Source organism: Dasypus novemcinctus, chromosome 9 (assembly GCF_030445035.2).
Source record: "Dasypus novemcinctus isolate mDasNov1 chromosome 9, mDasNov1.1.hap2, whole genome shotgun sequence".
In the NCBI taxonomy this organism is placed as follows: Eukaryota; Metazoa; Chordata; class Mammalia; order Cingulata; family Dasypodidae; genus Dasypus; species Dasypus novemcinctus.
Genome location: NC_080681.1, coordinates 10,527,115 through 10,541,377, shown reverse-complemented (window position 1 = coordinate 10,541,377; position 14,263 = coordinate 10,527,115). Strand labels below are relative to the sequence as shown.

The window sequence follows — 14,263 nt, the reverse complement described above, 5'->3', positions numbered from 1 at the left end:
GAGGAGCCAATCAAAATAAAATAACTCATTTAGTAAAAATTCCATCACAAGGCTCATGATAGGTAATTTGCCCCTGAGAGCTATTTCAGGAAAGGTGGCCCCAATGAGCCGTCATTTAAAATAGGGAGAGCACCGTTTATAGACCTATTATAACACAAGTTCAGAGAAGTGTGCTAGTTATAGTTATCTCACTAATTGGGTAAGGACAAGGAAGGAACCATTTTCCCAATGGAAAGTGTCATGTGCAATTAGCATAACTGACATCACTTTTTTTTCATTTTAGAAACAATTTATTGACGTATATCATTCATACATCAACAAACATAAACAACAAGTGCATAGTAAAAGCTGTAAACTTACAAAACATGCATGACATCATACAGGGCTCCTTATACATGGCCCTAGTACAAACAGCTTGCATTGTTGAGAAACATTTGTAACAAATTATGAAAGAGCATAGTAAAAGTATTATTACTAACTATAGTCTGTATCTTACACTTGGTATATTTTTATCTCCAACCCACCCTATTATTCTTTTTTGTTTATCAAGCATACAACTTACATTTTCACTACTCCAAAACAAACAAAAAACCACAAAACCACTATCATACCCATATGTCAGCGCTACTAATTATAAATCCTATGATGTGCTTTCACCATTTCTTTTCATTTCCAAACAACTTATTTTTTTTAAACCGTTTCTGCACAGATTAAACTTCAGCTTCCATTTTCTAACCACATTCTTTTCTCTGGTGACTTTATAGTCCAGCTACTAAGTCCATGAGTCTGCTCATTATATTTAGTTCATAATAGCAATATCATACAGATTTGTCCTTTTGTGCCTGGCTGGCTTCACTCAACATAATGTCATCCAGGTTCATTCACGCTGTCATATATTTCCTCTTATAGCTGAATAACAGTCCCTCGTGTGTATTCATTCATCAGCTGTGACATTACTTATTTTTAATGCAAGTGGCTCTCAATCTCATTGGCAGCTCAGAATTGCAACATGTGAACCTCTGGTTTGCAGTCAGCCTAATAATATGCTGAACACTGGAATGAGTACCTCTAGATAATATTATACCAATTTCTTCAAGCCAGTATTGTCAAAACCTGATTAGAAATCCTGGCGGGTAGGAGTTCAAAGCCTCCAAAATTATTGGCTCTCAGAAGATAGATAAGGTCCAAAACCTCTTTTGAGTTCTCTAAACTTAAAAAAAAAAAGTACTAGAATTTAACACTTAGGTTTCTTTATATTGGCTATTAAGGAGCCAGAAAAATTAAGAATAATCTAAGGTACTAAAACTGCCTCCAAAATCAAGATTAACAGGAGAGAACGACTGGCTGGATAAGCAACGTGATACACTGTCAATATAGTACATATATAAATGAACCTGGCTTTTAGAATCCCTGTGAAGTGCAACTATATATTTTAAATATTATGGTAGACTTGACTTGTTAAATAGTAATTTGATGTTCCCAGGTGAAACAAGCAGTATTTTAAATGATGTTTAATAAACAACTTATTCTCTACATTTACTTAAGAACATGCCAAAGGAAACAGAAGGAAAAAAGGTGAAAAACCTTGATAATTTAGGATGCAACTGAAATGCTTTTAGGATTCTTAACGTCACAAGGAGCAAGTGGGAGATTTTATTCAGTTCTTTAATTCTAACACTATGAAAATGTTTTATGGATCCCCAAAAAGTTAAACACAGAGTTACCATACAACCCAGCAATCCCACTTCTAGGTAAATGCCCAGAAGAACGAAGGCAGGGACTTAGGCAGACACTTGTAAACCAATGTTCATAGTAGCACTATTCACAATTGCCAAAAGGTGGAAGCAACCCAAACATCCATTAGCAGATGAATGGATAAACAAAATGAGGTACATACATACAATAGAATATTATTAAGCCTTCAAAAGGAATGAAGTTCTGATATATGCCCCTATACCGATAAACCTTAAAGACATCATGTTAACTAAATTGAGTCAGACACAAAGGGACAGATATTACATAATTCCATGCATATGAAATAGCTAGAATATGCAAACTCACAGAGGCAAAAAGTAGAGTACAGGTTACCAGGGGTGGAGGGCATGGGGACTAGGAAATTAATGCATAACGGATACAGGGTTTATGTTCGGGGTGAAGGGAAAGGTCTGGTAATGGAAGTTGGTGAGAGTAGCACGACAGTGTGAATGTGATTAATCCCACTAAATGGTATGCTTGTGAGTGGCAAGTGGCTGAAATGGGAAGGTTTATGTTGTATATGTTTCCACAGTTAAAAAAAAACAAAAACAAGAAAGAGCAACTAAAGAGACAATGACAAATACAATATGTGATCCTAGATGGGATGTAATAATGGAGAAGAAAAGGCTCAAAAGGACATTATTGGGATATATGAAAAAATTGGAATACAGCCTGTAAGCTTTATATCAATGTTAAAGTTCTTGAACTTGATAACTGTACTTAAGATACAGTTAAGTACAGTATCTTAATACTGTATTTGGCTCTTAGGAAATGTACATGGAAGTATTATGTGTTCAAGGAATGTGACATAGATGACCGACTCTTAAATGTTCAGGAAATAGAGAGAGACATATATATAAACACAGATGGATTGACAGGTAGATGAATAGATGGGTTGGTTGATAAAATGATACAGCAAATATGAGATGTGGCAAAATGTTAAAATTGGTGGGTCTGGTATATGGGTGGCGGGTGGAGATGTAATGTTAGAGTTTTCTGTATGGGTTTTGTACTATTTTTTGCAACTGTCCTGTGAGTCTGAAATTATTTCGGAATAAAAAGTTTAAAGAAAATAGGCCATAGTGGGTACTTACCTCCCCCATACATGACAGCTAACATGATGGAGGATATCCATGATACTTCGCTGGTAGTGGCATTGAATATACTTTCAATTTCTTTGAAGAACACAGTGATAGATTTGGGAAATGCATATGAGAATCCAATGGAAATGAAAGCTCCAATTACCACTGCCCATCCCCAGCCTCCATCTGGGGGGGTATATCCAACTGGACCTCCAACTGCTGGTGGCATTGTAAGCAAAGATGAATTCCAAAATGCGGTTCAAATCCAAATATCTGAAGAACAGAAAATTAAAATAGCTTATCAGCAATAAAGCACTTCCACAAACTTCCTCACATCAATCTTACAAGTAACTAAATTGCTTTTCAGTGTAACTTGTCCAATGGATATTGCCTTCTAAGAACATTATCAGATTTGTAGAGTCAGGTTATTGCCCATATTTTTTTTAGCAATAAACTTATTTTACAAATAATACCCAATTACAGCGATATGCTTTCTTTTTAAATACATTTTTCCTTTCCCTCCCCCACCCTGTTGTTTTTGCTGTCTGTGTCCATTCACTGTGTGATCTTCTGTATCTACTTCTCTCTTTTTGTCTTTTCTTTTCTTCTTTCTCCTCTAGGATTCACCAGGATTTTCAATCCTGGGGACCTCTGATGTGGATAAAGGTTCCCTGTCAATTGTGCCACCTCAGTTCCAAGTCTCTGCTACGCTTCACCTTGACTCTCCCCTTCGTCTCTCTTTCTGTTGCGTCATCATCTTGCTGCGTAACTCACTGGCTCACCACATGGACACTTGGTTTGCCACGTGGGCACCGGCTCACCACGTGGGCACTTGGCTTGCCATGCAGGCACGCTTTCTCTTCTTTTTCACCAGGAGGTCCCAGGGATGAAGTCCAGGTCCTCCCATATGGTAGGTGGAAGCCTGATCGCTTGAGCGATATCTGCTTCCTGGATTGACTCAGTATGTTAATGTAAAATATACAGCATAATAATTTAACTGCAATTAAATTAGGCAAAAAGTTCCTGTTTTTTCATCATTAAACTTGAGTTTTGGATCTCCAAAAACTGCAAATCATTTTAGACAGGGATATTTCCAGAATTAATTATAATTATATTATAATTTAATTATACTTTTTTCCATAATAGAATAACTTTTTTTAAAAAGATTTATTTATTTATTTCTCTCTCCCCCACCCCCACCCCGGTTGTCTGTTCTCTGTGACTATTTGCTGCGTCTTGTTTCTTTGTCGGCTTCTGTTGTTGTCAGTGGCATGGGAATCTGTGTCTCTTTTTTGTTGTGTCATCTTGTTGTGTCAGCTCTCTGTGTGGGTGGCACCATTTTTAGGCAGCCTGCACTTCCTTTTGCACTGGGCGGCTCTCCTTATGGGGCGTACTCCTTGCGCGTGGGGCTCCCCCTACGCGGGGGAACCACTGTGTGGCAGGGCACTCCTTGCGTGCATCAGCACTGCGCATGGGCCAGCTCCACACGGATCAAGGAGGTCCGGGGTTTGAACCGCGGACCTCCCATGTGGTAGACGGCCGCCCTAACCACTGGGCCAAGTCCATTTCCCTAGAATAACTTTCTAAAGAATAGCAATAGTCTTTGCTTTCATTTATTATATTAAAAAATTTTTTTAATTCATTTTATCTCATTACTCTGGAACTTCTATCATACTGCTATTTCTGTTTTTTTTCATTTAAAACATTTTTATTGAACTATATCATTCATGCATGAATATAAATAAACAATAACTGTATTGTAAAAGTTGTGAACATTATCACCCATAATTTTTAATTGATTAAAGGAGGGAAGTGGATTTGGCCCAAGAGATAGAGCATCTGCCTACCACATGCTGACAAGAATACAAGCAGGCACAGAAGAACACACAGCGAATGGACAGAGAGAGCAGATAACTGGTGAGTGGGGAAGGGGAGAGAAATAAAATAAAAAATAAAAATAAGGAAAAAAAGCATTTTAAAATAAAGGAAAAAAGCTCTCCCCACCACTTAGACACGATAACTGAAATAAATCGTTTCCAATTAATGTAGCCTTTGTAATTCAAATAAGCCCACTTCTTTTAGCAGTTAATAGCATAATTTTCAAATTACTAGAGATAACTAAATGCCTTGTTTGAGTTGCCTCCTTGCAAACTTCACATAACACAACCCTATGAAAGTTTCAAGTTTTATTATAGTTTCAAGGTTTATTATAGCCTTTATAAGCTTCTCTCCCAAAATGTATTTTTCAATACTTACTTTCCTTTATTTATGGGCTGACTTAAAAGTATAAGGAAGTTAGGACCTAACTACTCAGGAGATATACAGCAATTTGTAAAATAGTTCACTCTGAACATATAAAATTCTCATTAAATGGGCTAGAAAATATCTTAGAAGTTTCCTTTCATCTAATCGCCTTAAGTATTTTTCCCCTCACTGAATAAGACAAACTTCTAAAAAACAGCTAGTCAATACAGTTATACTCACAAAAGGAACATCAAATGATACCAAAGATGGTAGTGTTAAATCAAAGACCATTCCTTTTTTCTTGAAGTGAATAGTGTGGTTAGAAAATGAAATGTGTTAAGATTATGAAAAAGGAGCAAATGGGAGAGAGCATTTGGTTAAAGGTTTGTCTTCTCATGAAGCTCCCATTTCATATAAGACAACATACACCCTATATTACAACTCATCCTGCAACAGTATTTGAATGTGCCCTTTGTAGATTACCTCTACTGAGACTGTATTACAGCAATAAAAACAAGTCAAAGATGACAATCTTACTCTTGGTTACCACATTCTTTAGTCTAAAGAACTATACAAATTCTAGCTGTATAGTGATAGTCAACCTCTAAATACTGTTCTTTCCAACCAATCTGGATACTTCAAACACAATTTAGGATGATGGGCCTTGTAGGGAAAGGAAGAAAATAGTTTCAAGGGAAAGTTTCCCTTAAAAAAATTGACAAAGAGAAGAAGGAGAAAAAAAGTAAGCTTTCAACGGGAACAAGTCAAAGGATAACAAGTTTTCCTTTAAATTAGTCACTCACAATATACAGAAAAGGCACGGTCATTTAAACGAACCCTGAAATTTAAAATTCTCGGATAGAATTCACTATCCTAAACCACATAATAACATTTTTAATAAGCAGAATTATGACAAGAAACCCTTTATCAGAGCAGTGCCACCACAAAAGGCAGGAGCCTACACACACTATTCAGGTTGCTCCTGTTTCTACAGAAGGGTGAGACTTCCTCAAGAGTTCCTGGAGAGCTGCGGGTTTGCCAACACAGGCCAGAAAGCTCCACTGGGAGAATCCTGGTTTCCAGGGGCCCAACTGTCTATGCTGAAGAGTCAGATTTTCAAACAACTCAAAGACCATTAACATTAATAAAACACAAAAAATTAATGACTAAGAAAAAAATGTGCATGCCATTGAATGTGGCAGAAAACCAAACTGCTATACAAGTTTCTAAATGTTTAAAATAAGTCTCAATATTTAAAAGGATAGAAATCTTATAAAGCATGTTCTCTGACCATCCCAAATCAATTAAACTAGAAATCAATTTTTAAAATTCTGGAAAATTCCCCAAATATTTGAAAAGTGAACAACATAATTCTAAATAACCTATGGATCAGAATTGAACTTATCAAGAAAAAAAAGAAGGCACAAAATACCAATTTTAAGAATGAGAAAGGTACAAAACCAAAAAACAAGGGGAGTGGGTATAGCTCAGTGGATTAAGTGCCTGCTTCCCATGTATGATGTCCAGGGGTTCAATCCCCGGCACCTATTTAAAAAAAAAAAAAATCCCAACTCATATCAAAACCAAAAAACAGATATCCTAAGGAATAAACCCCACAGATAACATTTTAAAATATTAAAATGTACTGTGTGCAACAAGTGTATAAGACAAATAAGGAAACAGGAAATGATGGCCCATCCAAAGGAAGAGGATAAAAACACCAATGAAGATGATAAGAATGTGGGCAAACCAAACAAAGCCTTTTAAAAGAGATCTTAAAAATGCTCAAGGATATGAAGAAAAGTACAGAGATAGAACTACAGGATCTCAGGAAAACAATGAAAGAAAAACAGGAAAGTAAAAAGATAGAAATGTTTAAAAGGAACCAAACAGAACTGAAATTGTAGACCACACAACTAAAGTGAAAAAAACCAAGGAGGGTTTCAAGAGCAGAGTGAAGCCGGCAGAAAAAAGAATCCGTGAACATGAAAACAAGACACTTGAAATGAGTCAGGCTGAGTAGCAGAAAGAAAGAAATACTGAAAACGAAAATAGCCTAAGACAGCTAATGGAACACCACAAAACACACCAATATTCACATTATGGAGTTCCAGAAGGAGATGAAAGGCGCAGAAAGAATAGTCAGAGAAATCATGAGACTAAATGTCCCAAACTCAGCAAAAGATGTGAATATGTACATCCAAGAAGCTCAGAGAAGAAAAATACACACCATCATATACATTGATTATACTATCAAATGCAAAGAACAAGGACAGAGTTCTGAAAGCTGCAAGAGAAAAATAACATGTCATGTACAAGGTAGCCCCAATTAGACTAAGTGCCAATTTCTAATCAGAAACCACAGAGGCAAGAAGGCAGTGAGTTGCAATACTTATAAAGTGCTGAAGGAAAACAACTGCCAGCGAAGAATTTTTTATCTGCTGAGACTTTATAAAATGAGAGAGAGATTAAGACATTCCCAGATAAACAAGAGCTGAGGGAATTCTTCACCACTAGACCTACCCTAAAAGCAATGTTAAAGAGAGTCCTTCAGACTGAATGGAAAGGACACTTAAGACAGTGGCTCAAAGTAGCATAAAGAAATAAAGACTTGTAGTAAAAGTAACCATTTGGGCAATTGTAAATTCCAGTATTATTGCACTGTTTGGTATGTGACTTTAACTTCTTATTTCCGACAGGTGCTAAAAGGCAAATACATAAAAGGTAATGAAAAATCTAGGTTTTTGGATATACAATATACAAAGTGGTAACAAGTACAAAAAAATGGTGGGGAGGGTTAGAGGAAAAGTATATGTGCATACCTATTGAAGTTAAGTGCAAAACAGTAGTACAAAACCCGGCACCCTTTCTTGATAAAAATGTTCAGAAATCTAGGAAGGGAATTTCTTCCACATGGTAATGGGATTTACAAAAAACCCACAGTGAAATATTAAATGATGGAACACTGAAAGCTTTCCACTACAGATCAGGAACAAGACAAGGACATCCACTTTCACCACTGCTATTCAACTTTGTACTGGAAGTTCTGGCCAGAGTAATTAGGCAAGAAAAGGAAATAAAAGACACCCAAATTGGAAAGGAAGAAGTAAAATTTCCCATTTGTAGATGACATGATTCTGTATATAGAAAAGCCTGAAAAATGCACAAAAGAGCTCCTAGGGAGCTAATAAATGAATTCAGCAAAGTGGTGAGACACAAGATTAATACAAGAAGAATCAGGGATGTTTCTATTCACCAGCAATCAACAATCTGAAAATGAAATCAATAAAACGTTCCATTTACAATAGCAACTGAAAGAATAAAATATCCAGGAATATAAATTTAACCAAGAATGTAAAGGACTTGTACATGGAAAACTATAAATCATTGCTGAAAAAATATAAGACAAATAAATGGACAAATATCTTGGGCTCATGGATCAGAAGACCTAATATTGTTAAGATGTCAATATTACCTAAAGTGATCCATCCACAGATTCAACAAAATCCCAATCAAAATTCCAACAGCCTTCTTTGCAGAGATGGAAAAGCCAATCATCAAATCAGAAGGGGAAGTGAACCCAAATAAAGAAAACTATCTTGAAAAAGAAGAACAAAGCTAAAGAACTCACCTTCCATTTTCAAAACTTAATAAAAGCTATTGTAATCAAAACAGTGTTTTATTGGTACAAGAGCAGACATATAGACAAATGGAATAAAACAGAAAGTTCGTAAATAAATCCATGCATCTATGGCCAAATGATTTTGACAAGAATGCCAAGTCTGCTCAATGAGGAAAGATCAGCCCCTTCAACAGTAGTGCTGGAAAACTTGGTTATCTTTATGCAAAAAAAAAAAAAAAAATGCACCCTACTTCATACCATATACATACCATATACAAAAATCAACTCAAAAAAAAAAAAAAAGACCTAAAGATAAGAACCAAAATTATAAAACTCCTGGAAGAAAACATAGGAAAGCATCTTGAGGACACTGTGTGAGGCAATGGTTTCTTAGACTTTATACCAAAAGTACAAACATAAAAGAAAAATAAGATAAATGGAACTTCATAAAAATTAAAAACTTTTGCACATCAAAGGACAGTATCTAAAAAGTGAAAAGACAACCTACAGAATGAGTAGAAAATATTTTGGAACCATATATCTGGCAAGGGTTTAATAACCAAAATATACAAAGAACTCCTACAACTTAACAAAAAGACAAACCACCTAATTTTAAAAAATGGGCCAAGGACTTGATTAGATGTTTCTCAAAAGAAGATAAACAAATGGCCAAAAAACACATAAAAAGATGCTCACCATCATTAGTCATCAGGGAAATGCAGTTCAAAACCACAATGAGGGAAGTGCAAGTGGCTCAACAGATAGAGTGTCCATCTATCGTACAGGAGGTCTAAGGGTTCGATACCCAGGGCCTCCTAGCTTATGTGGTGAGCTGACCCACACACAGTGCTGCTGTGTGCAAGGAGTGCCAGCCCCACAGGAATGTCTCCACGTAAGGGTGCCCCCCATGCAAGGAGTGGCCCCTGCTCAAGGAGAGCAACCCCGTGCAAAATTGCAGCCTGCCCAGGAGTGGTGCCACACACACGGAGAGCTAACGCAGTGAGATGACACAACAAAAAGGGACACAGATCCTTGGTGCCGCCTAATGAAAATATAAGAGGACACAGAAGAACACACAGCGAACGGACAGAGAGAGCAGATAACGGGGTGGGCAGGGGGAATAAATAAATAAATCTTAAAAAAACAACAACACAATGAGGTACCATTTTGCACCCACTAGAAAGGCTACTACTTTAAAAAATGGAAAATAAGTGTGGAGGGTATGTGGAGAAAGAGGAACACTCATTCATTGCTGGTGGGAATGTTAAACGGCACAGCTACTGTGGAAAACAGTTTGGTGGTTCCAGAAAGTTAGGTATAGAATTACCGTAAGAACCAGCAATCCCACCTCTAGGTATATATCCAAGAAAATTAAAGCAGGGTCTCAAACAGATCTTTTACAAACTGATGTTCACAGTGATATTATTCACAACTGCCAAAAGATGGAAGCAACCCATGTGTCCATCAACAGATGAATGGATAAACAAAATGTGGTATAGACATACTATGGAATATTATTCAGCCATAAAAAGGAATGAAGTTTTGATACATGCAACACCTTGGATGTACCTTGAAGACATCGTGTTGAGTGAAATGAGCCAGACACAAAAGGACAAATATTGTATGATCTCACTTATATGAAATAATTAGAACATGCAAAATCACAGATTAAGAATCTAGAATATAAGTTACCAGAGAGGCTGGGTTGGGGATAGAAAATGGCGAAGCCATGCTTAATGGGTGCAGTTTTTGTTTGGAGTGATGGAAAAGTTTTGGTAATAGATGGCAGTGATGGCACAACACTTTGAATGTAATTATTGTCAATGAACTAGATGCTTTAAGGTAATTAAAATGGTAAATGTTATGCTACATATATGTTACCACACACAAAAAAGGGGGGGGGGGGGACCAGAGGTCATCATAATTCACAGACTGTGACAGCAATTATAGATTCATTCCTGCCAGCATTTCCCTTGATTATATCATCAAGATGGATTTGATTGAGCCAGCCATATTAAAATATAATTTTCAATTTGTTCTTGTTCATTGATGCAACAGATAAGCATGGTTGATTAGAAGCTGAAGAACCCAGGGGAATAGAGAATATATCTCCATTTCCCCTACAAAAGGACTGTAGTCAGTATAAGGGACATTTCAGAGTTCCTGTAATCACACCAAAATTGCAGATTGGTCCTAATCTCCTAAATGTAATTCTCCCTTGTACAAGAATACTGTTTCCTTTGTTTCTGCTTTGGAAAAGTTTTATCTCCTACAATAATATTCTCTTCCTGGGAACTACAGTCTTTAATACATTTTACCCTTAGTAAGTAACAGATAAAAAAATCAAGCCAATAACAAAAGATCTCAATTGTGATTTACAATACACCTTTCAAATTTAATTCTTCTCCCTTTTTGATATTACTCTGAAAGAAACAAGGTGAGTTTGTATAACTGATTCCTCAGTGGTTCTCAACGGCTTTATCCCCAAAATAGTTTTGAAATATAAGTACCCACTTGTATATTAATTTGATAACTAAAACTTGTTATTAAGCTTAATCATTGTAAAGAATATACTTTTTGGCCTATTATGTTGTATTACATGTGCATTTTTAAAACGTTGGGACTAAAGAGTTAGCCAATCCAATTTAGGGACCTAATTGCCAGTCTTGTCAAATCATCAAATCAATCAGGTGAAACAGATTTCTGTCAGTGTCGTACCTCATTTAAACTGAAATAAACGTGTTAATACACCCCCCTGTGATAACAGGGAAAGAAGGCGGGAGTTTGTTGTCCAGGTGAAGTCCCCTCCAGTATTTCTGATCGAACCCCTCTCTGGATTTCGGTCATGGGACTCCCTGGAACTATGCATCCTGGAATGTTCCTCTGCTTGGGGCCCCAGAGATATTTAAAACTAGGGCAGTCACCCACAGTAAGAGTTAGGATGACTGGGAAGTGTACCTTTCTTTTGTAGCAGGAAGAAGGGCTTTTGGATAAGGCAAGTTTGGAAAAGAAAGGAGAAGACCTCAAACATCCATTTCTCAGGAAAGATTATTTTTAGTTAAGGTTATGTATGAATCTGAAGATCTGGAAAATATTTTCCTAAAAATATAATTTAGTTTTAAGATTAAATATCTTTGTCCTAGAGCATTTCACTTACCTATGATTTGGGCAGGATAAAAATATTTACAAGTTGATGTTTCCTGAAATTTCTACTGAAGAGAGTATAATACAAAAGCTATTTAACAGCTCAATTCCCCTAAGAAAAACAGTTTGGATTCTAAAATTATATTAAATAAAAATGCTCCTGACATTAATTTTACAAGTTTTTCCTTCATCTACATTCTGAATAAAGAGAAAAGCAGTTGAAATTTTTCAAAGAACCAATAAAGAGATAAATTCATCTCAAAATAATTACACAGAGAGACCCACACACAGACCGTAGAGGTGTTTAAACCATCAAGCTCTGACAGGAACAGCTAATACGTGCTGTACGTGATTCAACTTTGAGGCAAGAATGATCTGTCCCAATTAGGTAAAGTAGTTACCATTTTTAGTCACTAAAACTTGCCTCATCAAGTTATTGGTATTATTTTCTAATAATACTTATTTTGCAGGGTCAAAATTGGATTTAAAACTTCAAGAAGACTTAAAAAGGAATCAGAAGGAAATGAGGAAACTATAAGAAATAAGTATATCCAAACATTTTTAGAAAAAAATCAAAATATCAGACTTAGATTCAACACAATTCTGCCACTACGTGACAAATGGCTGTCCCTGTTAACTTAAAATTCTGACAGCATGTAAGAAAAAATGTCAGTAATAACATCATCTAAACGTATTTCCTTTTAAACTGGTGGAATTGCAGTTATAAACTGCAGAACTCATTCAAAAAGTAAATTATGAGAGTAGGCCCCTTTGGCATTATTCACAAAGCCTCTTTGAGAAAAGGGAGCATATCCATTTTTGGGTGAAGTCCAGAGGTTGAAAGGGATTAAGGCTCAAGATTTCAATCCTACCAAGGTATGGTAGTCTTCCTGTTAGCTTAGGTATGATTTTAAGACTTCCTAATAGCTGACTGAAAGGGATGTAGAGTTCAGGTGGGAGGCGGGCTCAGAGGCTGGGGCGCTCTTGCTTCTGCACTGGCAGAGCCTACCCAGGCTGGCAGCAGGCCAGATGGCATGGGCTGGTCTCAGAGTTTAGTTGGTTCAGTGGCTTGTGGAGAGCCCTGTCAAAGGAAGTGTAGTAGTACGTGGGCACAGACCAGTCAGGAACAAATACTACTGTATCCTGGAGTACAAAAACTGGAGAGGACAAACCATTCGAGGGAAAAAGGATTGTAGAAGCAGCAAATATAAAAGAAGCAGGCTATGAAATGCAGGATATTCCAACAGAGTGGGAAGCTGTGTCTGCAGAAAAGGCCTGCCGCCAGTGACAATTCAGTAGCAATTAACATCTCATCCCCGATGATGGGTTTTAAATACCATTTCCCATCTTAAGGAATCAGAGCTCCTTGGATAAATGATTGATTCCAAACCTGGAACAGGAAATGTACAAGGGAAGCCTAGGACATCATTGCACAGGAGAAGCAAGGAAACCAAAAGGATTATGTCAAAAGGATACGGGAACCAACTGGAGGGGCTCTCACTAGCTGAAGATGGAACAAGTTTGCACATCAAAATAAAAATCGTTATGAAAAGACATGCCTCTGGTTCATACTATGGAAAGAAGAGCCCTCAGAGGATCACACCAGCACTAGTTAAAACCTGTCAGCCAGGATCCTGGATGCCATAAGATGGCAAGAACAAGAATAAATGAATGCACTTTGGTAAAAATGATTTCATTTATAAAGATGTGACAATTTTAATAAATTAAAAAAATAAAAAGTTAATTACTTGTAAAGAGTTTGAAGTGATAAAAAAGTTTTAGTAATGGATAGTGATATCACAACACTGTAAAAAAAATTTGCCACTGGATTGTACACTTAAAAGTGGTTAAAATGGTAAGTTATGTTATATATGTATATGTTATCACCACCATAAAAATCACTTTGTGTTTTCTGAATGAACAAAAATAGTTCCTTATTCCATCAAGTTTGAGTTTGCTTTTATTATGCGATTTTTCCCAATGAATATTTAACTTTAATCAGATATTCATTCGATTCAAACTGAATGTTCATTACATTCAGATCTTATGATCATTTAGGAACCACCCACAGATACACACCTTGGTAGAAATGATAAGTTCTCCCAACTGATCAAATACAGAAGAAATAAAAAATGAGAAGACTCCTATTTCTGGGGAGGCACAAGGTAAGATTCTAAGGACTAATTTAAAATGTCAGCTTGAATAAAACATGTGGAGGCAAATAAAATTTAATTCTGTAAATTAAAATCATAAAGACGTTGAAAAGTAGATGAAACAAAAGCTAGTTTATGGTGGGACTGAGGTTGGAGTTTGAAGAGAGGAAGGACAATAGAAGTACCGTCCATCACAAAAGTCTGAGAGGAGAATAAACAGAAATGGTAAAACTGGAGTTCTATGAGATAAAAAATAACTGAAA

At 36.4% G+C, this 14,263-nt stretch overlaps 1 protein-coding gene across 2 annotated transcripts in view; it reads right to left on the bottom strand.

The window, feature by feature from the left end:
• The window catches only part of LOC101429609 (monocarboxylate transporter 1), a 66,662-nt gene that overhangs the window by 16,839 nt on the left and 35,560 nt on the right, over positions 1 to 14,263 (bottom strand). For both annotated transcript variants that reach the window (XM_058303022.1, XM_004476562.3), the window contains exon 2: positions 2,850 to 3,110. In XM_058303022.1, the coding sequence (XP_058159005.1) occupies positions 2,850 to 3,066 (217 nt within the window). In that variant the 5' untranslated portion in view covers positions 3,067 to 3,110. The remainder of the gene's footprint in view (positions 1 to 2,849; positions 3,111 to 14,263) is intronic.